This window comes from Phalacrocorax aristotelis, chromosome 7 (genome assembly GCF_949628215.1).
Source record: "Phalacrocorax aristotelis chromosome 7, bGulAri2.1, whole genome shotgun sequence".
NCBI lineage: Eukaryota > Metazoa > Chordata > Aves > Suliformes > Phalacrocoracidae > Phalacrocorax > Phalacrocorax aristotelis.
Window position 1 is genome coordinate 54886453 of NC_134282.1, and position 25486 is coordinate 54911938.

General features: G+C 46.0%; 1 protein-coding gene across 2 annotated transcripts; it reads right to left on the minus strand.

The window, feature by feature from the left end:
* On the minus strand, nt 1-25486 carry GOLM2 (golgi membrane protein 2). 2 transcript variants are annotated; one of them, XM_075100860.1, is made up of 10 exons: nt 24808-25486; nt 18365-18419; nt 17249-17351; nt 16061-16151; nt 15022-15166; nt 14061-14141; nt 13608-13706; nt 12046-12219; nt 5885-6052; nt 1-1763 (listed from the first exon to the last, which is right to left on the minus strand). In XM_075100860.1, exons 1-10 carry the CDS (start codon nt 25132-25134, stop codon nt 1690-1692), a joined length of 1317 nt encoding a protein of 438 aa, XP_074956961.1. In that variant the 5' UTR covers nt 25135-25486; the 3' UTR covers nt 1-1689. The 2 variants fall into 2 exon arrangements, with proteins under 2 accessions (XP_074956961.1, XP_074956963.1); XM_075100862.1 differs by lacking the exon at nt 5885-6052 and having other exon boundaries at nt 24808-25484.

The following is a 25486-nucleotide window of genomic DNA, read 5'->3' on the forward strand; positions in this document are numbered from 1 at the left end:
TACTTTAAACAACTTAATTTATTAGAACCCATAAATGCTGTTTTCATTAGAAGAATCAACACCTAATTCAGGGTGAAATTACAATTTAAGACAAACGAAAAACCGTAGTGCTTAAATACAGTATTTACTGAAGACTGCTATTCTTAGAGTCCCGGTACAGGTTTATGCTTATCGTGTGGTATTAGTAGGGTATCTAATTCTGAGCAGGTTCAGCATTTTATTTTCAACTGAAAGTACATCACACCATGCAAAGGGCTATTCCCCATCTACCTCCCAGAAGTACGGAATGAAGAGCTCGAGCCTGGAACAAAAAAAACCAAACCCCAAAACAAACAAACGAACAAATGCCCATGAGATGCATCACCGGAATCCAAAATTTTTATTTCTTGTGTATTTAAGACTGTATTGGTGGAAGATCCCTGTAGCCAAAAACAACAAATAAAAAAATCATGAGAGCACTGAAATTGATTTAAAAGGTTTGCTGAACTGGCGTCGAGCAAACCTCAACTGTTGCTTCAGCTTGGAACCTGAGTGCAGATAAAGTACAATCACCCACGTCATAGGCCCCAGAATTTCTTTTCACAGTAGCCCTTTTGGAGAAGCAGGCTGGGTTAATCACCTGGATTTTCACTACTGCAGATCAACAGAATTGTTTCCATAAAATTCAGAAAGTGCTGAAACACAGAATACAAAAAGTATCTAACTTACAAACCTGCCGACATAGAAAATCGAAGCGTGGAACGTGGCAGATGTTGAGAGATCCGTGCCAAGGAAGTCAATCGTGACCTGGCTCGGGGGCCGCGGCCCCGGGTGGGCGCGCCGGAGCCAGCGCAACGGTGCGCACGCCCCGTGTGCCGCGGGTAGGGTCGTGCCTTCCGCTGAGGTTCCTGCGAAGCCGACGTTGCCTTGCCTGTTCCTAACACGCTTGCTCTAACGCATACACGCAGATGTCCTACAAGCGGTGCTGGATTATTTATATCACCCTTTAAAATAAGCTATTAGTTACACAACTTTTTCAGGCTGTATCCAATTATTAAAATTCTAGTATCGCCGCTTTCCAGCTCTAGCTACAAGATTTGGTCATTGTACGTGAGAATTAAAGTGGGACTTGCTTCCGAAGCCTGTCACAGCCTTTCCTCAGTTACATTAAGGAAGGAGCAACTGCTTAAACATTCAGTTTTCACTCTCCAGTGATAGCTCACCTGCAAAATACAAAAACACAGCGCTCATGAGAAAAGCCGGAGTATTTTTGCTCGTACAGGTATTACTGTAGAAAAGGAGGAGTCCTTTGGCTGTACATGGTTTCCACAGTGTATTTGTTACATGAGATACAAACTGTACAAGTTCTCCAGTTTACAAAGTTTTCTAAATTGCAGAAACAATTCGGCCCGTATTTATAATGTCGGTTTTAAATGTAAAGATTATTACAGATAAGGTACAGTCTAAGTAATTGGCTCAATGTAACAACAAAAATGTAGTTTTGATACAATTTGCAATAGTACAACTATGTACATATGTACAGAACTCGTTCCTTCTGTCACTTGGCTGACTTTGAGCGTACTCATCACTTTTAATTATCAGCTTCCTTTAAAGTAAGAAACTCTGGAGTAAAAACGGTTCAGTTCTGCAGCACTTCAAGTTCCTCCGTGGCGATCTCTTCTCATCCACAGTTCCTGCTTAATTCCAGCCTTAAAGAACACCATCGCTGAAGCGTGGCTTGCCGTAATCAACGAGGTCATTCTGTAGATCTCTCTCTTCATCATCTGCAATTAAAACACTCCGATCAAACCCGATGTGATACCTCTGAAAAACCATTCAGCATCTTTCCCAGCAGCGCTGCTAACGCACACACCCGCGCTGCGCTGGCCCCGGCTGGCTGCGGGAGTGAAGGCACCTGGGCCTGCGATCACCAGTCCAGCTGCCAGCACTCGGGGAGTCGTCCCTCCTGAAGAACGGGGGCTTCACACTATTTAGTATCTTTGGCTTTACTGCAACCGTGTTTCAGAGATTGTGGAACTAGTTAAACTTTACTACCATAATTTGAGAATCCTCCTTTAAAGGTTTCGAACTCTCCCACTAAAACCCAGCTACAGAGACGGCTACTGCAGCCACTTACACTGCCCTTTTCTAACCCATTCTAGAGCTAACGCACGCTGAGATTTTGCGGAGGTCGGGTACCTCACAGGAGGAGCACAGAGCAGCCAGCGTGACCCCCCCCCCCCCCAGACTAAGGTAATGCTTTTTCCACCTACTCCGCAGGTTTGAAAAATGATCCCTTCCACACAAACATGGCACGGCACATTTTTCAGTGATGGGATTTCCGCTACCGCTGGAGCTGACCTCACCGTCAGTGTTCTTACATAGTGCTTTCTCGTATCTCAGGCTTGAGGGTAAAATCTGGAGACAGCCTTTTAGAAAAGGTAAAAGGCAGCTCTCAGCCTTTTCAAACCTCTCACCAACGGGAATCCCCATTCTCTCTCTCAGCCCTACTGAAGAATCAACCATACATTTTTCACAGCTGAAACAAACCCATCTAGGCCAGGCTCCTGCGTGACGAACACTCGGCCCCTTGGTGAAGCCATCTGCTCTTGCGCTGCAGAACGGCCGCGTACGCAGCCGGGGCCGGGAGCAGGGCAGGGCCACCGGCCGTACGCGGCCCTGCAGCCGACGCTAAGCAGCCACTCCAGGCGCAGCGCGTCTTTCCCAGCTGCGTTTGGTCTGTCTTTAACAGTGGGTTTACAGCTTTGTCCTTGACTGGAAGAATGAAGATGTTTCATCTCATCTTTCAGACCCAGAATGACTGTCTGTCTCCACCTCTGTGCTCCGTCCTACTTCTTGACTTCTCTTTGGCCTCTGGTTTTTGAGCCTTGTAAAAAATCATAAAATAAAAAAACACCCTCGTGCATCCTCAGTATAACCATTTACTGTAGCGCACACAAAAAAATCCATCAGGAAAACGCACCTTCAGTATTTCTTTCAAGTGATGTTTTCAGATATCACGTTCTGCATTCTACCTGCCATAACTCAGCTCTCCCCTGTGCAGGTCCCCAGCCTCCTTCCCTCAGTAAATGAGAAAGCCCTAAAACTTCCACTTGTTTCAATTAATAAGCTTTTGCTGCATTTCAGAGCTGTGCTCCTCTACGCTCAGGGAGGATGCTCGTTCACAGGAATGGGAAACAAAGCTTGAGCTGACTAAGCCTTCTACTAGACCATCGGCTGCCTGAAGCCCCCCGGCCCTTCCTTACGTCGGGACGCGCCAGCCTGCAGGTGGTGGGTGCCCGACGGCAGCCGCTGGAGCTGATCCGCAGGACACACGCCTTTGGCTGGCAAGAAACTACAAATGCAGCACGTGGGCATCGCTTTTGTACAACCCCCCACCATCCAGCCACCACAAACACAGATTTACGACAGCAGAAGCCAACGACTTCTAAGTATCACCTTGCATTCCGACCAGGTGCACCGAAAGGAGGAACGCCAGATTGGGTGCTGGCATTCGCATGAGCCTGGCTCCCAAATCTGTGTATTTTCCTCTGATAATTTCACAATCTAAGGCCCACACATTTCTAGTGGCAAGAGAAAAACATGTTTAATTAAGTTGCTTTGTTTGCACATGCCACATGCTTTGTTCCAGCCTGATGCAAAACCATGTGATGTTTTCCTAATACTTTTTAGACAGAAATTCAGGGTTTTTTCCTCCCTAAACAATCATAGCGTCCCTCCTTCCAAACCCCCACAATGCTACCCCTCTCCTACCCTGCAAACAAAGTCACGTCGAGAGTAAATCAGACGCTTTTTCTAAAACGCTGCTTCTGGAACGCGGCCTGCCACGCTGTCTGACTTACATCTCAAATCGAGTCAACAAGTTATTAAGAAACAACATAACAAAGGGCTTGGAAAATTAAGTCTGAGGTGGTAACATACACTGCTCGGGCTGTTCTTCATGAAGAGGCTTCCAGAAGTCACTCTTTAATCTTTACTACCAGGTACTAAATCCATTTTGTCTGTACAGATATTCAGAGGGGTTGATCGGAAAAAAGATTTTCACCGAGTCCAAACTGAAAGCCCCCAGAGCAGTGGAGTGAGAGGAGGTACCACGTCTCAGCGGGAAACAGCTTTCTGAGGCCACTGTCAGCAAGAACTCTTATTCCTCCAAGTAACCCTTGCCTAGCAAGCTACATAAGCACAACCTCTGCAGTTTTTAGCGATCTTCACCTCTTACTACCCTGCCATACCCACCCTTTCCTAAATGGCATACAGGAACACTGTTCACATTACCGGCAATACTTCACAGCCTACGTGATCTCTAACTCTTGCTACCCAAAGCCACTCGTCTCCCTGCAGAGGCCAGCACGGCCATGCACTCGTGCTGGCCGGCAACGCAGCGCGGAGCTCCGAGGATGCCTGCGGGAGGCCAACGGTGGAAGCCCGCACGCATTCAGCAACAGCTCCGTGGCCTTGGTTAGAGCTGCACGAGCCGTGTTCTGGAGTCCAGTCCAGCAACTGTTGTGGTGAGGAGTCAGGCGTCACCCGCGGCTTACTGAGGGAACTGAGCTCAAGAACACAGAAACCCAACCCACTCACTGCTTCGATTTGCAGAGCAGAGCTCAGACACACGAACATGCACGACGTTCCCTCCTTTCCTTTTCATTACAAGATCACCATCATGAGACGCCAGTCTCCTGCTCCCACAGCCTCGGCCTAAGCAGCTCTACATCTCCTGTACCATCTTTTGGAAGCCAGCTTGCACGAGTGAGTTACAACCCCATGACAGCCCATCAGAGGAACAGACGTCAGCAATCCGGGGTGACCGAAATCCGCTGCTAGGTTTGAGCGAAAGCCTGGCAAAACAGGCCACGTCTTCTGCAGCAGCAACAGAGTTTTCATTTTTATCAGAGCTAATTAATTGCCCAGGGTTCTGATCTGTGCTTTTTCTTTTGCTTGTTCACGACTTTCAAACTACCAGCCCAGCCAAAAAATGCTTACACTGCACAGTTAGATGCGTGCCCACAGAAATCAGTTGCTTTTTATCAGCTTTTCCCATTAATTATGCTTGGATACCAATTAAATACATGTCAGAAAAACTACCAGCTAGAACACTTGCATCGCAAGGATTAAAATCAGGGTGTCTGTAGAACTCCAATTGGGTTCCTCCTCCCCCCACCTCTTTATTTTGCACTTCCCTTAATTGGAAATACTATGTATGGTTACACAAACATTCTCACCCTATAGACATGCAAGGCTTTCACAAAATACCACCAAACAACTAGATGGAGAATGGCAGCTGAGGCGGCAGACAGATGGCAGACGAGCAACGGAGAGGCGCTGCGCTGGGACGCATGCAGAGCGGGAGGCGGCGCGCATGCACACACAGGGATTAGGCAGCACCACGGCTGACGTTTGGTTAGCACGGGAAACCAGGAGCCTGTTGAATCTGTGTACAACGCACGAAAATCGCGCTTAGAGTCGCTCGCTGAGCCCTCACGGCATACCGCCTCGAGGCAGGCGCGACAGGAGCGGTAGGCAAGAAAACCTACGCTTCTGTATTTGACATCTGCTTTAGTCATGTCGAAGCCTCCATCCCCGCTAGCCAGATACCAGATTTGGGGTTTTAGACAAAACCATTTCCGAAATTTGAAGTGCCTCGATTCTTCCGAGCAGAGACTGTACACATGGCTGAAATAAGGCACCAGCATCCTCTCACGGAAAACTGCTGGGATGTCGCTTTCAAACACAGTGGGACCGAATTTTAAAGATTGCCTACAGCTTGTTTATCCTCTATTAGAAATTTTTGATTAGCTAAAAATAGCGAGGCTTTACACAAATTCAACAAGTAAACTCAGTGTGGGTTTTATTACAATGGGATGGAGATAAGGCCCAAGCTCACCTTGGACGTCTTCTTCTCCACCATCACCATCCTCTTCCTCATTGTAAGCCAGCTCAGCCTGTTTGTCTGCCTCATACTCACCCACGTTACCATCATCCCCATTATAATCCGCCAGTTTAGAACCCTGCTGCGGATCAACAGGGGACTCATTCTCATCAAAGAATCGGCCTGTGAAGTAGGCAAAGGATTAAGTCAGAAGCAGAGAGGAAGGAAATGGGAAGGTCCTAACTGAAAGCAGACCACAGGTTAGACAGTCGGGTGGCTGTGGGAGCCTCAGCTGGCGGAGAAAGGGGTTAGAAGGGAGAGGGCTCGGGCAGGGGGAGAACAACAGGCTTGTGGAATGCCTCCGGGCAAAAAGGACGTCCTCGGTCGTTCGGCATTTGGACCTTGCGAAATCTGGTTGTTACAAGCTTCACTCTTTGGAGGAAAGAGCCCGAGTAAGCACCCAAACAAAAAGCTCCATCTCTGACCACCTACAGACACTGACAAAAGTTTTCTTAAAACGCTGAAGGGCATGCAGCAGAAGCTTTTGCAGCTAGGCTTTTCCCTGAGGGGGACTGGCATTTTTCTACACACAACGAAGCCGTATTTTGCCGCCTTCGTATATGGTACTGCCTGCAGAGCGTGTGGCACACTGGCAAGGGTGAAAATCCAGCAGAGATCTTGCATCTCTGAATGGATCTTTTAACTACCTAATTCAACGGCTTTACGCTCTGGTTTCCTATTAAGTTTTAACAGTTTTCAAAACGTTCCAAATCCAGGTTTTTTTGTCTCCCAGAAAAGAATTAGGAATAGTTCCAGATACTGAGACAACGCACAAGAAAAATGAGAATTAGCTGGAACTACAAAACGACTGGAGAGTCACCCAGGAAAGATCAACGGTGTAATGGCGAGTTCAGAGCTGGTGTTTAATGGGATCCAGGGAGACCTGTGCAAGCCCAGTGCAGTTCAGCCTGCTTGCCCATTGCTTAAAGAATGCAACACTGAGTGAGTCTGCAGAGGATACAAGCCTGGAGGGATTATGTGTAAATGAAAAAAATAGGATTAAAGTGCGATACAATCTTTACAGGCTGGAAACGGACTGAGAAAAGTCTGCCGAGGCAGATGTTAAGTGATTCACAGCGGAAGCAATTAAACAGAGAAGTCGAACTGAAGAATGTGATTTTAGCGTTAGGATTAAAAAAGAGGTTCGGGTTACAATGAACAGATGTAAAAATGAAATTTTTTTCTTAGAACAATGAAAACTATCATGCGTGGCATTATAAAAGTCAGGACAGAAACAGTAACATAGCGCTTATCTGGGTGGGGAAGAAGAGCAGAAGAATCACATCTAGTGCGGCTCAAACGTACAGAAACAGAAGTTTGTTATTTTCATAAAACAAGCAAGAAATTATGATCCATTTAGAAATCAGAAGTTTAATACATTATTCACTCTCTATTCATTGCTAATTGAGTAATCCTCACTATTATTGTTTGTGTTTTTGGACACTGCATTATATATAAAAAGCAGACAGAACTGTACAATTTGCACATGTTAAATATAAAACAAACTATGGAAAGACAAATGAATGCACTTAACTTACAGAAAAAACGGGCCTGTAGATATGCCAGAAACACTGTGACCAACAAGCACTGAGTAAATTTAAGCTGACTGAAGGAAAGGTTCCAATATTCAAAGGAGATCCTAGGAAGCACAGCAAGCCCGCACAGGCTGGCGAGCTGGGGCTCGCGGGAGCAGCCCAGCGCTCAGGACGGCCGGGCAAGCTCGGGCTCCCGCACAGCCCCAGGACGCGGCTACTCCTCCGCTACGGGTGCTTTGTTCTGCGTTAAGCATTTGGTATTTTAGCTCAAACTACGTCAAAGGCTGAGACCCTGAGCACACACAAACCTTGCCAGCTGTCGTTCTGGGCTAGGCTTAGGTCTTGACAGCAACTCCAGTGCCTGTGAATGCAGAGTCAGGGGTACGAAAGCTTCAGGCAGTAGGTGACCTCCCACACAACACCAGGAGAGCGTCAGTTCTCTAACACAAGGCACGGATAATGGTCTTGCAATACAAGGCTTCAGGCAAACACCAGAACAGGAGTTGCTGCTAACCGGAGCCAACAGCGCACAGATAGCTTTCTGGAACAGAGACGACCTGGGCTCCTGATGGCACTGGGCATCTTTCACATCACTCCGAACACAAGGCAGTGCCCGTAATGCAGCCGTTACATGGACTGTCTGAGGCACAACGGAAGGTGTCATCATGGAGCACAAGAGGTTAGCGACAGCACAGGATGCCCCATGAGGGTGTCACTGATGTAAAACCTGCAGGTAACATTTCCCGAAATGAATTCTGAATAGACCTATGGGGTATTACTCAAAGCTGGATCCTCACAAACATGCTATAGAATCACAGAATGCCCTGAGCTGGAAGGGACCCACAAGGACCATCGAGTCCAGCTCCTGTCCCTGCACAGCACGCCCCAAATTCACACCGTGTCTCTGAAGGCCTTGTCCAAGTTCTTCTTGAACATCGCCAGGCTGGTGCCGTGATGCCTCCCTGGGGAGCCTGTTCCAGGGCTCCACCACCCTCTGGGGGAAGAACCTTTTCCTAATCCCCAACCTAAGCCTCCCCAGCACATCTTCCTGCCGTTCCCTCGGGTCCTACTCAGAGCAGCTGTCCACTGGCTCAGCACTACGGACCTACTTACATGACAACTTTCAACAGCAGCACGGACTGCAGGCTTGCTGCACTGCGGTTTCTTCCCAGGGTGGAAGGTAAGAGCAGAACCAGCGACACCGCTGCCATCACTTTCAGGTTCTGCTTCTTCTGAAGCCCAACAGCCGCGATGTGCCCATCTCTGTACCTTGTACCAAAGCCGCTTTTTAAATCTAGGCTAGCAATATAAAAGGAAAACATCTTTTGGAAAGAAGTTCTCCGGTTCTGAAACCGGGCAGACACCCTGACCAGTGTCGGTTACTCGTCTCATCCCGTGGGCTGACACACAGCAAGTTCTGAAGAGCTCAGTAACCAGAACCCCAGCCAGGGCACTGCCTGCAGAGCACGCTGTGTGCCAGAGCTGGGCTCCTCTACGCCAGAGGGATGAATTTATCACCAATGGGAACTTTCAGAGCTCCCACTGCTGATCGATCAGGAAATCAATCTTCTACAAACCTGGGATAGCTGTTTCCATACGTGAGACACAAATTCTCTCCCTCATTGCATCATTCCAGGGGACAATGTAAGTTATTCCAAACATGAAGGAGCAAAGAGAAAAGGAAAGACTAACTGGTGATGATTGCTGACTCCTAGGTGCCCTTCCACAGCCTATGAGGGAGATGTTTCACCCACTGCTCCTGCCTACAAAGCTAGCCCCTACACGGTTCCATGGAAGACAGCCAATCCATTTAAAAACCCCACCAACTGAAATACAGAGCTGTCACTTCAGCTGCAGTCGCTCAGCCAGACAAGCGCAGCACCTTCAGGAAGGTCCTTTGATAAATTCAACAGTCTTGTGCATCTCAGGATACAGGGAGTGGAACAAAAGCTTGCACAGGTTGCATGCCAGTTTTGAACACACCTATCCTCACTTCATCAGAAGGACCCAAATGATACAAAAATAACTGAAGCTTTCCCTAAAAGATCTGCTTCAAAAAAAAAAAAACCAAAACCAAACAGTAAATTGATGTCCATTCCCTCCCTCTTCAACCCTGGTCTTTTCAGAGATTTTTTTTTCCCCACTCATACTAAAGCCTATTTATTTTTTATTCTGTGCCCTGAACTCCTTCCAGCTTCCCATCGTCTTTCTTCAATATTTAAAGCCAGAGGATGGCCTCACGAGAACCAGGTAAGACAGAGTTAGCTGCTCCACCTTATCATTTGACATTCCTGTTAACACATCCCAGAAGAAAAACCTCACTTCAAACATTCGTTAGTGACCGATATCCACTGTTGGCCACATCGTTTCTGACTGAACCGCTCACTTGCGGTTTGTCGCTCACTCTCTGCACGTAATTCTCTGTTCTGAATTGCAGACTACTTTGTGTCTGCAAACTTTTACGTTGCTGAAACCACATCTCGTGCATTGTTTATCACCCAGCGCTCAAAACACCAAGCAGTGCCAAGCAAAGGATGCATCTTTGCGAGCTTCACAGAAGCTTTTCAAATAAAGCCCTTAGCGATACACATGCCTGGAACAGTCTCTCCTTAAAGCTGTGCGCCCACCGAACGGTGAGCTATTCCTGACCAGGTCTCCATTAATTCGCCTACAACAGCCTCATTCCTGGTTTTACTGCTTGCGTTCCTCTGAATATGTACTTTTCAGATCACATCACTGACACAATCTGTTCTTGAAAACGCCACATTAACCACTTGTCATACTAAAGTCAAACTGATTGAGAATTGGTTCAGTTACCCTTCCAGGTATCAAAGCCAGGCTGCTGGTCTCCACAGCTCCTCAGACCACTTTTTAAAGACGTGCCTGCTTGCGGTACGACGGTACCTCTCGCAGAGTTGCTTGTGGTAAAGAAATCGTTTTGGATGGCTTCGCAGACCTCTTGGGTAAGGGCTGGCACCTCCACAGGCATCAGCTTCTGGCCCCTCGGGGGGCTGCAAGGAGCTGGGGGAGGAGGGAGGACACTGAACTCCCACCTCCCTGTGCACCCCCTATGCCAATACCCCCCCTCCAGCTCTCTGCTAGCACACCTGACTGGATTCCCACAGGCCCCGTTTTCATTTAACCTCTGCTCCAGAACAGCAGCTGAAACATTTTACAAGAATAAGCGGTGTATTAAACCTATTTCTCTCTTATTCAAGGAATATTTAAGAGATTGCCAGAAGTTAACATCTTTTTCCTGCAATTTCTCCCAGCTACAGAAGCGCCACTCCAGTTCCAGGCCATAAAAGAAATTGCAACAACTTAACTCTAACAAAGGGAACTTCCCAAACTAAACCTTTTATGGCAAAAATGAATTCAGTTTCAGGTTCCTGAGGGTGACCCTAGCTTTCAGAATCCTTTTCACCGATCACTGAAACCAATTCATTACTTTATTTCAACAAAATTGCTGCTTCTGTACAGTTTGTCCAATCCAGAGAATTAACACAGGTTTCTGGCAGGAGGCAACAGAATCCTTTTTTCCTCCCAATTTGCGTGACTGTGAAAATGGCTGTTCTGATGTAGTAACTTGTCAACTTGCAGTACAGACAGATTTTAACCACAGAAACCAAAGCCTGACTGAAAGCTACTTAGCTGTGAGAACAAAGGAAGGTGAAGTTGATTTCATAATAGCTATATGATAAAGAAAACTCGTACTTGGCTGAGAAACAAGATGGTTCAGGACTGTTTTCTCTTCCAGATGGCCCTTCCCCACACAAACACTGAACAACTGGAAGTAGCTCTTTTAAGCTTTTTTAAGGTTACGGCGTACCTAGCCAGCACACTCCGTGCTATACTTGGGAGCACACTATCTCCACTGACACCGCAAGACACTCGTTTCAGGGTAGCGTTCCTATGGGAAGGTGCTCGATGAAATGCTGTAGGCAGAACGCTCTCCCAGCGCTACGCTAGCGGCTGCAACGTAGAGACGCGTCTCAGACGTCAGTTCACCACAGCCGTAGGTGCATTCCACGTTCTGACCCTGAGCCTCAGCAGGTAATACACCGCCACCACACACGACAAACAAATGCATCATCTGCTCTGTCTGAAGGCTCCTTTCTTGAGCAGATGTGGAAGAGAAGGGCTCTGGGAAACCTCCTCTCTCAGGCGAACAAACTTCTGGCCAATATACCTATGCCACCATACAGACCCGCTGCGCAAGGGCTGAATTCTTATGATACTGTCCAGAACACCGTATTTCAGTCAAGTAATACAGCGTGAATGTAAGTAACTTGGTATCATGCGTGTATCAAAAGTCTTCACGTAATCTATTTGAATGTGTAGTAACTTCCAAAGACATTTGAAATTCCTGTAAGCAAATATTTTTTTTTAATGAGTGAATATGTATCTGAAAGATGACACAGGCATATCTTTCATGCAGTAACCTATTGCATTTCTTTTCAGGCTTACTCTCCAGAAGGCCACCCGCTGTAATGGTTCCTACCTTCCAGACAGACACAATTACAGATAGAAAATGAAGTGATTTTCTTAATATATTGAAGTATATGATATTGGCCAACTTACTTTGCTTCATCTTCTGCAAGTCACTAACTCTGCTCTTTGGAATCTTTATATGGTCCGTTTCGATTTTGTGTTCTTTCTGATTTTCCATGTTTTCTTCAAAATTCAAGTGCTGGAGAGAATTTGGAGGGATCTGCTTCGCAATATCAGCATTTCCATCATTGTCACTGTGCAAACCTATAGAATGAGGAGGCGTGTTCGGTTTTCATATGGTTCCAAAAAGAAGGCTACAACGTTATTGCAAAATTTAATCGATCACATTTTAATACATAATCAATCCTAAGTTGTTACCTTGTCAGCTGATTTTCTATATGTACTTAAATGCTTGACGAAGCCTAAAACAATAATACTTTTATGTATTTTTTTTATCCTGCTGATTCTGCTTTTCAAATCTACTAAGCCTCATTTATTGTTTCAAGAGCTATGATCTGAGGAGAAGGTGGCAATAGGTCACAGAAGTTATGCTAAAAATAATAAGCAGAATCACAGGACTCCATAACCAAGGAATACAGAAACCCCCGGTCCCCTTGAAATTCACACCAACCTTCTGTTGATAAACTCTAAATTCAGCAAAACAAGCTTTTCACTTGCTATCTTTCACATTTTCTCATTAATAAAAGACAAAATGAAGGACGACCTCAGAACAACAAAAAATGAACTATTTCAAAGATCTGACATACACTTCAGATGTGTACATGTGGTTCTGATATTCTAATCTGCTTACGCATCCACTGCGGAGGGAAAGAAATTAAGAAATACTTCTGCTGCCTTTTTTCAGAAGGACCAATAATGGGCCTAACAAAACAGCTCAGGCCGTTTGGTCGCGTCACAAATATATAACGAGTACGTTGTATTTAATGTTTTTTAGCAGGACAGTATTTGAACATGCCACTTGCAGCACAGACAGAACCTCCTAACATTCTCTTTGACATTAAAGCAAAGTGACTTGATCCACAAGTGTTAAATTTATTTTCTATGGATTTGTGTCCTTTCTAACCGCAACTCTCCTAAACCCTTTCACTGCAGTACTTTTAGTTCTCTCATGTCCCAGACCGCCCCCACATCACCCTCAAGCGAGCTGTCTGCAGAAACAGGAAGACACTGATCATACTGCTCGTTAATCCCCGAGTGTAACTGGCTACCAACAGATCAACAATCAACTCCTGATGGTATGCTGGCCCTAATTAGTACCCCTAAGGAGCAGGACTAATTTCAATTACTCTCCTCTGTCCAGTGGAGGAATCTTGAAGCACTTACCTGTGAAACTTTTACCTCTCAAATTTGGCTAAGTTGGTCAAAAGGTTCAGCAATTACTAGGTGGGACACACACACAGACACACACAGAGATCGTACAACCAGCAACCTCAGTGCCTCAGGAGGCCAGACTCAGAATACACTCAGTCTCGTATCCTGCAGAAATCAATCGTTGTTTTTCTTCTTGTAACCACATCAAACATGAAAAAGGGGCTGGCCAGGTACATCTAACCTTCATGATATGGGAGCAGACAGTAAATGCTAAGTTTCCTACAAAATGTTGAGTTGCCACCTGCTAATAAGAATTTTACCTGGTGCCAGATTTGGAGCATGGGGCTGCTCAGTGGGAAGATTTATAACAGCTTGATGACCTTCACTTTTAGGAGCTGAAATAAGCGGCTTCTTTAAAGCTAAAATAAAACACACAGACAAAAGCATTAACATGAAACAAACAGACACTATATACCAGGCCATCTTCTAACAATCCCATGAACTTTTGTTGTTGTTTTCTGGTTTTTAAACCATAAATTAAAACATAAATACAAGATTTCCAGAGGGTGTGGGATATTATCAGAAGCATTCAGTTTTGAGAATTCAAGCCTCTAAAGCTCAGTAATAATTACCAGATTTTACACCCCACTTGAATTTTATTACCGTAGACAGATATTAAAACTTCGCATTCACTATGAAAGATGTGGTATTCAAACAGAATATATACGCCACCAAGAACCCAAATGTGGAAGTATTAGAATATTTCTCCTAACCAGTGGGAGTATCTTCAGCTTTAGCAGGGTCATTATCTTCTATTTCAGGCATGCCTGCATCTCCTCCTGGTTTAATTTTCTCTGTAAGACAAGAATAGGATATTCTGCCTTATTAACCTTTAAGTCTGCACAGTGAATTTCCCTCTCGTGGAAGGCTCCAAGACCAGAAGAAAAGTCCTTTACCCACAGGACACATCCCATATTGCTAACACAGCTACAACATTCCTTATATTGTACTGTCAAAGTGACTGCAGACTGCTTCGGAGCAGCGCTCCCAAAGTCAGCACGATCTTCAGAAAAGGATGGGAAACAGATGGACTGCTCTTGGTAGCAGAGTAAGAAACGCCTGCTGCAAGAAGCTGGCCAGAACAGACACTGAACTGATACAAAGAGGTGCTAATTCAGCAGCTCAAGAAGCAGAAACAAAGAGAACCCATCTGCCTTTCAGAGACGCTTACAGGGAGGAAACAGTTACTCCCTGGGCCCTCCTGTACAGCCCCTGAGAGGCAAAGGTCCCCCGGGCTCCTGCTGGCCTACCCAGCCAGCGACCTCCCGCAGCGCTTTCAGGGCTCCTCGCCTCCAGCCGCCTTCACTGTGCAGATTCCAGCTTTCCAACAGCATGCCCCTTCCCTAGCTCCCCCCAACAAGGCACAGCTCACAGGGAGCGGAGGGGCAATCCCCAGTTCGCAACCAGCCACATGAGGAGGGAAATACCAAATGAACCAACAGCGAACAGAAAACTCTGCAAGAAACTACTTTCACAAAAGGATCCAGAGAAAGGACGTGCCAATCTCTGGATACCTATAAACTCTAACTTAGTACAATCACATGCAGCTAACCCAGTCATCCGAGCCAAACAATTCATCGTCCTACTTCAGAGAAATGCACGATTCTGTACGATAGCAAAGGGTAACACACAACTGGCCCGTAATCTATCAGAAATGACTAGAAAAGGAAATACCTTTGCCATTTACAACGTGATCTGAAGGCTGCTCATTCTTCGCTATGTTTTTATCTTCTGCCCCTGGAACAGTCTTAGGTATTGCCTGCTCATCATTACTGGGACTTACTTCAGTGTCTTTACTGGACTGAATTTTTTGTGTGGCCTGTTAGAACGAATTCACAGGGAACCAAGATTAAGCACATCCCTGGAAATTACAAAACTAAACCCCTCAAATTCAAGATTACTTTGGGTCAGCAAAATCACATTTATGAATTAGATGATCAAAGCAAACACCTGCAGAAGGCCTCTATATGCAAACCTGAATCCTGAGGGTAGCAGATGAGAGTATGGACACACGGCTGAACACAAGATGTAAAATACAGTGTGGCTGGGTAACATTTCGTTTGGCATATGTAGCTCAAGTATAATGCAAGCAGGTTGAGGCCTTAAGCCTCAGGTCACAGGCTCTGAAACAATTCTAGATTTTAAGAAGTGACTGAAATCTACTTCAGGTCTGCCTTATTGTCTGAAATGCCTGTAAACGGAGATGAAGTAAGGATATGAAGTTTTAAGAAAAGCAGGTTATTTCATCTGTTTGTAGGAGAGAGGCCCACATTCTACTGGCAGCTTGCACCAGATCATTACACCCTTGACACCATTCAAAGACCATTGTTACTCGCATCACATTAGCACCTCGACGCCTCAGCAGAGATCGGGTTCCCCTTTGCAATAACCTACGTAAGGTTGTAAGAACACAGATCCTACCCTGGAGAGCTATAAAGGAATATCCGTTTTACAGAGAAGAAACCAAAATCCTTAGCAATGATGTCACGGAGCAGAGCAAAGAATTAAGCCCAATCTTCAAAGCTCAGTTCACTGACTGAGCAAAACAGGCAGTTGTTCTTACGCTAATACCCATTTAGGGCTGCTCAGGACAGTATTTAACAAAAAGTTAGGGGAGAAATGCCCAAGGCCTCCGTATATCTGAAATGCTGAGTCAAACAAACAGCACAACTTCGGGCTCTTCTAATTCAACAAAAACTTAGCTGTGCATTACCTTTTGTTCCCGTACAACTCGGTCCATTAATTTCTTCATGTTTTCTTCATGCTGCAGTCTCATTTCCTTGATCTGCTGCCCACACTGCAGACTTGATTAGAAACACATTATTAGTTATATTTCATTTGTTGTATCTGCTCTCCCGTAAATCAAATAGAGGGAAACAATATGAAGTGGCACAAAAGGCCAAACCTGAGGTATAACTAGATAGTCTGTCCAAAAAGCCTTGTCCTGGAATGTGTATGGAGTGGAAATGGACTGAATGCAGTAAGAAAGCAGAACTGGAAAAAATAGGGACAGAGCAGAAAAAGAGTAAAATAAACAGAATGGCCTTGAACATATTTCCTCCAAAACCTGGAAAGCAATCGAGAAGTCAAGCTTCACAGTTCGTCTGTCATCAGCATCTATTAATTCCGCTAGGAAAGCGATCTATCACCCATGGCTGTCAGCACAGAACATGCACAACTACTACTACTATCAGTTACCGCTACCAACTCAAATAACGAGATCTGAACGACACAGCCAAGTGTCCCAACCTCTCTAACAAGCCACAGAGATCAACCTCATTCAGCGGAACTCCCGTCTCCCACAAACCCACAAATACTCAGAGCACATCGAGTAAAGAATGTTTTTGTGTGCATGAAAGTTTCAAACATCTTCTCAAGTATTAGTCTCCCTCATTCCTCAAAGCTTTGGAAGTAGTAGCTGTTCTCCCTGCTTCTCCATCGTAAACGTTAAAGGCTGAGGTCAACTTAAAACGTCAGTCTACACAATTCTTTCAACTTCAGGTGAAAAAAAATCAAATTACACTTTTAGAAAGACTGCAGTTAACAACCCTGGCGGCTTACAGAACTGTGTCAGTTAACAAATACTTGGAAGAGTTTAATCACGATCTCCCTGTTGTAAAAAAAAAAAGAAAATGCACTGACTTAAAATCGCCCCAACGCTGAACAATTCCAGTAAGCCAGATTTTTCTTAGATCATTTCTCACTTTGCGGGGAAGAGGAGAACAACACAAAAAACAGAACTTCAAAATGAAACAACTGGCTAAGTCAAAGCTACGTCACCAAGTGAGCACACTCAAGTTTGAAGATTAGCAGAAATAGGATTAATTTGCTCTTTTTAAGAAATACAGACTTCCATTACACACACACAACCCTACAGTTTCTAACATTCTTGAAGACGTACCTATCATATTCCAATCTCTTTGTAAGGTAAGTGTTGTTCTTCCTGTATTCGTGAAGCTGATCTTCCTGGCGAATGAATTCCTGACGTAATTCTGCTAGTTGTTCTAGAACAAAAAGCAAAAATCAACATGAGTATAGAAATATAAGCAAAAATGTCCCATGGCAGGTACAACTTTTGATATTGCTATACAAGTTAAAAATTTCCTCAAGTTTTATGTTACTTCTTCTAGACATACTTTAAAGATCCTTAAACTGACCTGAAAAACATGCCAATTTACTCCTGTATGCCAGGTGTCAGTAGGAATTATACAATTCTTCTGACAGTATGCCAAAACCCCTGAATCTTTCTTTACCTTTTCATTCAGAAGACTTACACAATGCTAATTCACCTATCTCTTGGAAGTCTGATTAGTTTCCTGAAAGATCCTGTTATTCTGAGTAACGCAGAAGTACGACTAGGTTACTTCAGGCACAATGGTCAAATATTCTTTTTCTGCTGTAAGCGTACAAAAGGAGGTTGGTTCCTTCACACTCGCCACAAAACCAATACATGTTTCCTGTCTTCACAACTGCTCTAGAAGCTCTTCCTGCTCCTCAGGCTACAAATGATTGTTAAGCTTCCTACTATTTCAAGTTGGAGCTACACAGATACAGGCAGAAACGCAAAGTACAGTGTCTGCAGGCATGTACCAGTTTTGGCATTAGCTGTTCCAGGTCACTCAAACCCATGCAGTAAGATTACAGACACTGTAATCATGTCTGTATCTAACAGCCCAAAGAGATGTTTTCTGGACCTTTTCTAGCCTAGTGCAATTACCACAACGTTGCCGATCCAAACCATACTAAACTGTGTATTGGGTCATAAAAATGGTTCCAATATCCTGGATGTAAGCAGCGTCCCGAATACTTATTCTTTTTGCAGACGGTAGAGCAAAGTAAGTGAGCGCCAACCCTGCGCTTACGCAGAGCAGGTAATGAACATAGTGACGTTTCACATTATGCCATGTTCCAGCATCGCTTGGTCTTTCACTTAAAATGCACTTTCTGCAGTGCCTAGGCAGTTAAAAAACACAGAGCTTCAGTCTGCCGAATCACCATGTGGCCGTGAATTCCTTACCCTTTAAGCGATGTATGTCTGCCATTTGATAGGATATGTTGTTCTGCAGCTTAATCTGCAAGGAAGAAATGGTTATGTGAATATAGACACTCAGCAGGTCAGGGAGGGTTTAGGCTGCGACAGCTCAGGCACGTGTGTGTTCATTGTAAAGACAACGTATGTAAAGGATTTTCAGAATGGCAAAGTTCTTGTAAATATAAGCAACATACATTTAGTTCTCTGTAGGTGGCATCACCAACCTAAATGCTGTGTTTAGGCTTTGCTAACAAGGACTTACATTTATTTCCAGAACATATTTGTCTCAAAAAGTAGATTCTGTCGGGACTAAAATAAACACGCTGCATTCTGATACTGCAGAAGACAACGGTGTTTTTCCAATGTCAGAGCACAAGCGTATAAAAATAAACACACAGCATCATTAGCAAAACCAATTTTTACCTAATGTATACTTAAAGTAAATTTTTTATGGGATGCTACCTAGTGTTCATAACACACATTTTATTTTTAGGAGAGAATCTGACACCAGTAGACTCCCACAACAGCTTTTAATTTGGTATTTTTAGTAAGGAAAAAATAGCAGTTACAATAAATAAGAAATGCGTGCACACTAAGTCATTCAAGACGCATTGTCTTGTTCTTACATAAAGACATCAGGCAACACTGATGCTGTAATTATTGTCTTGCAGCTTTACCATCGGTATAAACCGTAACTCTAGAAGGGGTGTGGACAGAGGTCTGTCTGTCTGGGGTTACAAGGTCAGAACTACCTCTCAGGACACCAACACGCAGTACAAGTACCCCTACGCTGCCGCAGGGCGGGGAACACAGACACACAAACGGGCTGTTTCAATGCCCACACAGATTTTGAAGCTCAATGTCTGAGTCAGTTACCTACATTTCCTGTCAAAACAAACAAAAAGGAGGCATGCCCTTACTTTAAGACTTCCTCCACCCACCTCTGCCTTCCTTTTTATCAAATCATTTATTTCTTTAAAAACATTTCACATAATGCTTTTGTTTTCAAAAGAGCCACTCGATCTCCAGGCTGTCTGATTCCATTTGTCCCATATGGGCTGAGGCAGGCATTTATAACTTTAGGAACTACGGCCATGCAAGAACTGCTGAAACTGTGATTTTCCACAGAACACAGTGTACACGGAGGCACGCATCCAGCAGCTTCAGTCACATAATAGAGGCTCCTTATGAAGCAGAGCACTCCATCGAGAGCGCTGTTGGTGCCAGACTGCAGTCTCCTGGCTCATCCCTAGCAGCAATGCACACGCAGGCAGCGCTGGCAGCAAACCCTGCCCCACGGCAGCAGACAAAAGCCAAGAGGGTTTCTGGAGCGTGGAGAGGCACAGCGGCGATGGCTCGAAGGCCCAGCCACTTCACAAGGCTTTTCCCAAAATAAGACAGACTGGCAGATGATGCAATCCTTCAGTAAGCTGAGAACCCCCGCCATATTGCTATGAAACAGGACACAAAATAAAACCACCCAAAAAAGGGACCCTTAAGGAGCCTTCTCAGCATATTGGAGCCCTGCACTGGAGAATCAGTTAGACACGTGCTCTGCCCACCAAGACATTTAAGGCGCTCTAGTTACAGGATGCACAAAGAACAATGCTCAGTTAAATAAAGCTTCCTGTGCTTTATTCCAAAAGCGGAATAACCCCAGCAGTGGGGACTTCACCCAGAGCACACCGCAAGCGTAACGGCAAGCCTTTCTGTTCCAACAGGCGCCTGTCTTGCCAGCTCACCATCGAACAGATACCAGGTCAGGGAAATGGATACAAAAAGAGTGATCTGTGGAGCATTAGTGAAAAAGTATCTTTCCCTCTTTTGCAAAGCCACTAGCAATAACAACCAAATTTTCTCCTGCCTTCCACTCCAGTGCAGTTCTTTCCCAGAACCCAATAAAACTACGAAGGAGATCCTGGGAAGTAGTGGGTTCTGTTTTCAAAGCTTTATCTATCAGAATTCAGAACACAGAAAGCCTTCCCACTGGCTTGCTTCTGCTCATCCCATAAAACATTTGACTTGCAAAGGACTGGGGGAAGGCTGCCTGTCTGTTAACAGGAGCTTAATTTGAAGATAGCATCAGTTTTATCACACAATCTTTCATTCTGGCGATTTTGACTTTCAGAGAAAAGTGACAGAATTTATATACATATACATTTGCTGACAGCAAATGTCCCTCATCTGAAGGACAGAAAGGGAAGAAGCTGTTTTATGATTCATGGGATCTGTTCCACCCACACATGCAAAAAAACCACACTCCACAAACCATGGCGACAGTCCAGTTCTTTCCAAGCTGCGTCCTCCTCGAGTCTAGACCTATTTGCACTGTTCGTATTTCTCAGTGGCTTCTCAGATCCTTTCCAAAGCAGTTGGGATGTATAAAAGAAATTCTCTGTAGCCCAGTGAGCCCTGAACAGGAAAAAAACATTAAAACCCCTGTGCATGCCAGAGCTATGTAAACACAAGGCAACCTCCCAGTGCTGTCTCAGTTGTTAGCAGTCTTGTCAGGTACTGAAAGGTGATGTAAGGAAAAAAGTTATCAACACACTGGAGCTTATCGCTGTGTATGGCAGGACGGAATGCAGGTGGTATTGCTTCCTGATGAAGTGGCAAGCTGTAAACATCCACCCATACTTCCCCATGAGTCTTTTCTTTACTTAGCAAGAACACCCTTCGAATTGCCTGCCGAAGCAGCGTGAGCAGGCATCTGCACTCCTCCGGGCAGCTTCGCCAGCCCGGGCACTCCCCGCGCACTGCCAGGGCACGAGCTGGAGCAGCACAGGAGAGCTGCTTAAAAGTCTGCGCGCACAAGGGTCTACATGCCACAATTCCGTGATCCTTCTACTGTCGTCAACTGCCCTTCTCAGAACAGGCAGCACTACTATCAAGCAATTAGTACAGCGCCAGAGATGATGTTGTGATCATCGGGAACACGAAGTAAGATTGGAAGATGCACTCAACACCACCGCTGTAAAGCTACAGCTTTGCAAACTGAGGAGCTATCAAGCAGTTTTGGCAGCAAAGAACATAACCAGCTGCTCCCAAAGATGTTTTACTAAACAGCTTCTCCCTGTGAAGCACCATTCCTACGCACCAGCTAAGGGGCAAGGCTGTATTACGCACCTGGCATTGCCAGCAATAGCTGTGGAATGAGAAAGGCACGCTCCTGAGAGCTGCAACAGCAAACACAGGGCTACGAACCCCTACGTACTGGATGGTTGCCATTTGGAAGCTCTCCACCACAAATTTCTGCCATTCAATCATTTTATTGAGCTTACTGCAAAGGGATGTGTAAAGCTATGAAAAAAGAAAGTATCCTCACAGTATGCTGCAAAAAAGCATGAAATACTAAGGAAATTAATGCTAACTCTACATGAATCACCTCTCCTAACAGCGGGGCAGCCACTATCCCCGGTGGCCTCCAAGAGGAGCTCCAAAAGAGAACTCCTCTGGTTTGTTCTGAGGTCCAGCAGACCATCAGGAGACCATCAGGATGAGCACAGGGTGATAGAATTCCCAGGAACTCAGGCTTTTTCTTTTCTTTTTAACGCAAGACACCAGGTCACGCTACTACATTTGCTGATACGAGCAAACAACGTTCTGCAGCAGTGTGACTGGCTTGTTAACGCACACAGGGGGAGGGAGGAGAGAGACAAGGGTTTGGGCTTGACGACAGATTTCACTGAGCTAGGAGGAAGCTGCCTGCAGAAATTCCAGTTGCCTCAGCACTGGGAAATGCACACTGGATTTACACAACCACAAGGCAAAGAATCTCTTATGCAGACAAAGGAGCACAAAGCAGCACTGACACTACAATGAGCAGCAGAGTAGCATCTTTCAAATGAGTTTTCTATGAAATAAGCTTGGATCTGTTGTGCTTGCTTGACACTCTGGGAATTACCAGTGCTGGTGTTTTATTACAGCTCCTGCGTTTTGGACTAAGATCATTGGTAAAAAGCAGTCTGTTCAAAGAACACCCTTGCCAAATTCTATTCTGAGAGAAAAAAAAATTATCAGTCAGGCCTTCTTTGGTCAGACACTTCATGCCTATTACTCATTTTTTTTGTAACGGATCTTTTTTGTCTAAAACAGAGCTTTACTCTCTAAGGTACAGTCACTTAAAGGTTGGGGGGGGGGGGTTATGGGTGGTGTGTTTTTTGTTTTTTTATTTTAGAAAAAATAGGGTTGTTGCCACTGAGAACATAACAGTAGCTGACATGGGAAGAAAAGAGAAAGGGACAGGGACTGGCTATTGAGAAAACGTACTGCTATTTTAACCTATTAAGGCACGCTGGATATTTTGAGCACAAAAAGAGAGGATATTCAAGAGCTACCAGCTCACATGGCCTTAAATGGCAGCTTCTGGAACAAAGAATGAAGATACAGGGCATATACTGCAGCATGCATACCCTTAACAACAAAATTAATTTGTGAGGTTTACCAGCTGCATTTCTCTCGCTCCGCTCCTGCTCTGCCCTGTGAGATGCCAGACTCCGAGAGCGTTCAAAGACCAGCCAGATTTATGGAGAACAACAAAGCGGTCAGCAGGCAGGTGCAGCTCGACAGCACCTCAGCTTGTATCATCATGTGCATCAAAGCAGGCTCTGGCTTCCAGTAACCCTTGCTAGACACCCCGCCTTAGCACTTGCATTTTGTCTCTTGGTGTCCTTCAGTAAAACGTTACAGATTTCAAGAAAATACACATTTCTTGTATTAAAAGCAAGCCTTGCCATACAGCCCAATAACCGATAGCTTACTTGAATGCCACCAGCAGAGTTTACACCCTTCAGTCTGTTACAATCACGCACGAAGCAAGTTTGTTGCCCTACAGACAGAGGCTAAACCAAGGGAACACAAAATCAGCTTCACCTACGTAAAGAACAGCCATACCAGTCTAGCCATGAACTCACGTTATATTCTTACCCTCAGCAGCCTGCGAAAGGGTGTTTCAGCTCGGCGCCCCACTGACCACCTCCTGTGTCTTCAGGCTACCACCACCCGTGGATGCTTGCTTTGATTGTGGAGGGTAATGAACAACTAAACCTACTTGCCCTCTATTTGCATGTAATTTAAAAGTTTAAAAGAGACCCAAAAAACCCCAACCAAAAACCTCAACAGTTTAGAAAACTACTAGTTTTCTGTCTTTTACCAGGGGAAGCATCTTTGTTAAAAGCTAACTGACTGCTTTGAGTTCAGCTTCTCTTACTCATCAAACTTAACTATTTCGATACCTGTATATCTGTACACCTGTCAAAATAGTTATATATTTATTTATAAGTTAAACTAGATTTTATGGTATCACAACATTTATTATCACAATGATGCTAGCTGTATTTACTTCCAAATGGAGAGCACCAGTAACCACCATTACAGATCTAATCAGGGTTTTTTTTATTCCAATCTCAAAAAAAAATTAAAAATTTAAAAAATACGTTTGCTGAACACAGCAATTACTTCTTTTTAATGATTCAGGAGAGAAAACATAACTTTAATAGAAACTTAATCGGACCAAAGGAGTCTAATCCTGTAATGAGACACGTATGTATTCAGATATTTCTGTGACAACTAAATGCATTTTCTTATACCGCTCATCAACCGCGTGACATGAAAGGGCCAGAAAAGCAAACTCAGCCAGCAATGAGACCGAGTGGGAGATTTCCATAAATCCTACTGTGGTAAACGGCATCCAATTAGCAGAATTACGAGCTGCATACAAAGAGAGAACACGACTGAGCATAAGACCTTGTCTGCTTAACTCCTCTCTACAGAGTTGCCTGTGATGATTATGAAAGCGGAACAGTGAAAGTTGATGCATTCGCTCATTTTCCCCTTCCACAACAAAAGAAGTCCGCAGGCCACCTCCACATAAAAGAGCAAGCTGAATTTTGCATTGGCTTCTCTCTTTGTGGCTAATGAAGATGACACATTATGCCAGCAGCAAGGATATTTTTTTTTTCCTCAAGTATATGGTGGCTGCCCGAGGACCAGAGCCTGCCGTGCCAGGCGTTTTGGAGGGGCAAGCTCAGGGTGCTGCACCTGAACACTACGCTTGTCTCGTTTTCCTTGACGCCAAACTGTAGTTTTAAAGCTTTTTGACTGATCGTAAAAGATCAAATAATCTCAGCAGAGGAGAAAAGCTTAAAAAAAAAATAGAAAGCAGCCGTCTGGAGATCAGTGAGCCCTCAGAGCTTTCCCTGCTGGCACGGACACCGCCTTGGCCGGACGTTTCCAGCCCTTCCCAGGGCTGCGACCCGAGCGCCCCAACAGCGGCCGAAGCCACCGCACCGGCTCCAGAGAGCGGTGCCTGCGGGGCTCCCTTCGCCCCCCGGCCGCAGGCGCTGCGGGGGCACCGGACACCGCCGGGAGAGGCCCCCCCAGTGCCCCCCGGGCCGGGCCCGGACCCCCCGCCGCCCCCTCCGCTTTACCTTGTTGTCCTCGCACTTCTTCACCTGGCCGTCCCTGGCCTGCAGCTGGCTGCTCAGGTGGCTGTAGTCGGCCTCCTTCTGCTCCAGCTGCTTCTTGTGGGAGTCGACCTTGCCCATGAGGTCCGAATTTCTCTTCTCCAGGCGCCCCCGGGCCACCTCGGTGCGCTTGGCCTGGCTCTGCAGCTCCGCCACCTCCTCCTGCAGCAGGGCCTGGCGGGACGAGGCGTTCCAGCAGTTGAAGGCGAGGATGGCGATCACCACCAGCAGCGCCACGAAGACGAGGGAAGGCAGGCGGCCGCCCCTCCGGTTGGCCCCGAAGCCCACCATGGGGGAGGCCGCCGGGCGGGAGCTTCACCCGCTCACCGCCTCCGCCCGCACCTTAGAGGGGAGAAGCAGGGGCCGCTCAGGGAGGCGGGCGGCGGGCGGAGACGCTGCCCCGGGGGGCCGAGCGCATCCCCGGCGGCGGGCCCTGAAGCGGGCGGCGGGCCCGGGGGAGCGGGCGGCCGAGGGCAGCGGGGCGAGGGGAATAAGCCGGGCCGAGGGCAGGGCTGTGCCCGCGCTGCCGTGGCCGGGCAGGCGCCGCTCCCGCCCCGCGGGGAGGGACGGGACGGGACGGGACAGGCCGCAGCGGCGCGCACCGCCCACCTCACCGGCCGGCAGCGGGCGGCCGCCGCGCCCC

Coding starts and splice junctions, on each gene's coding strand:
- GOLM2 (XM_075100860.1), bottom strand. CDS start 25,134: ATGGTGGGCTTCGGGGCCAACCGGAGGGGCGGCCGCCTGCCTTCCCTC. Junction 18,420..24,807: donor AGAAGTGCGAGGACAACAAG/GTAAAGCGGAGG, acceptor TCTTCCTTGCAG/ATTAAGCTGCAGAACAACAT. Junction 12,220..13,607: donor TGCTCCAAATCTGGCACCAG/GTAAAATTCTTA, acceptor CTCATTCTATAG/GTTTGCACAGTGACAATGAT.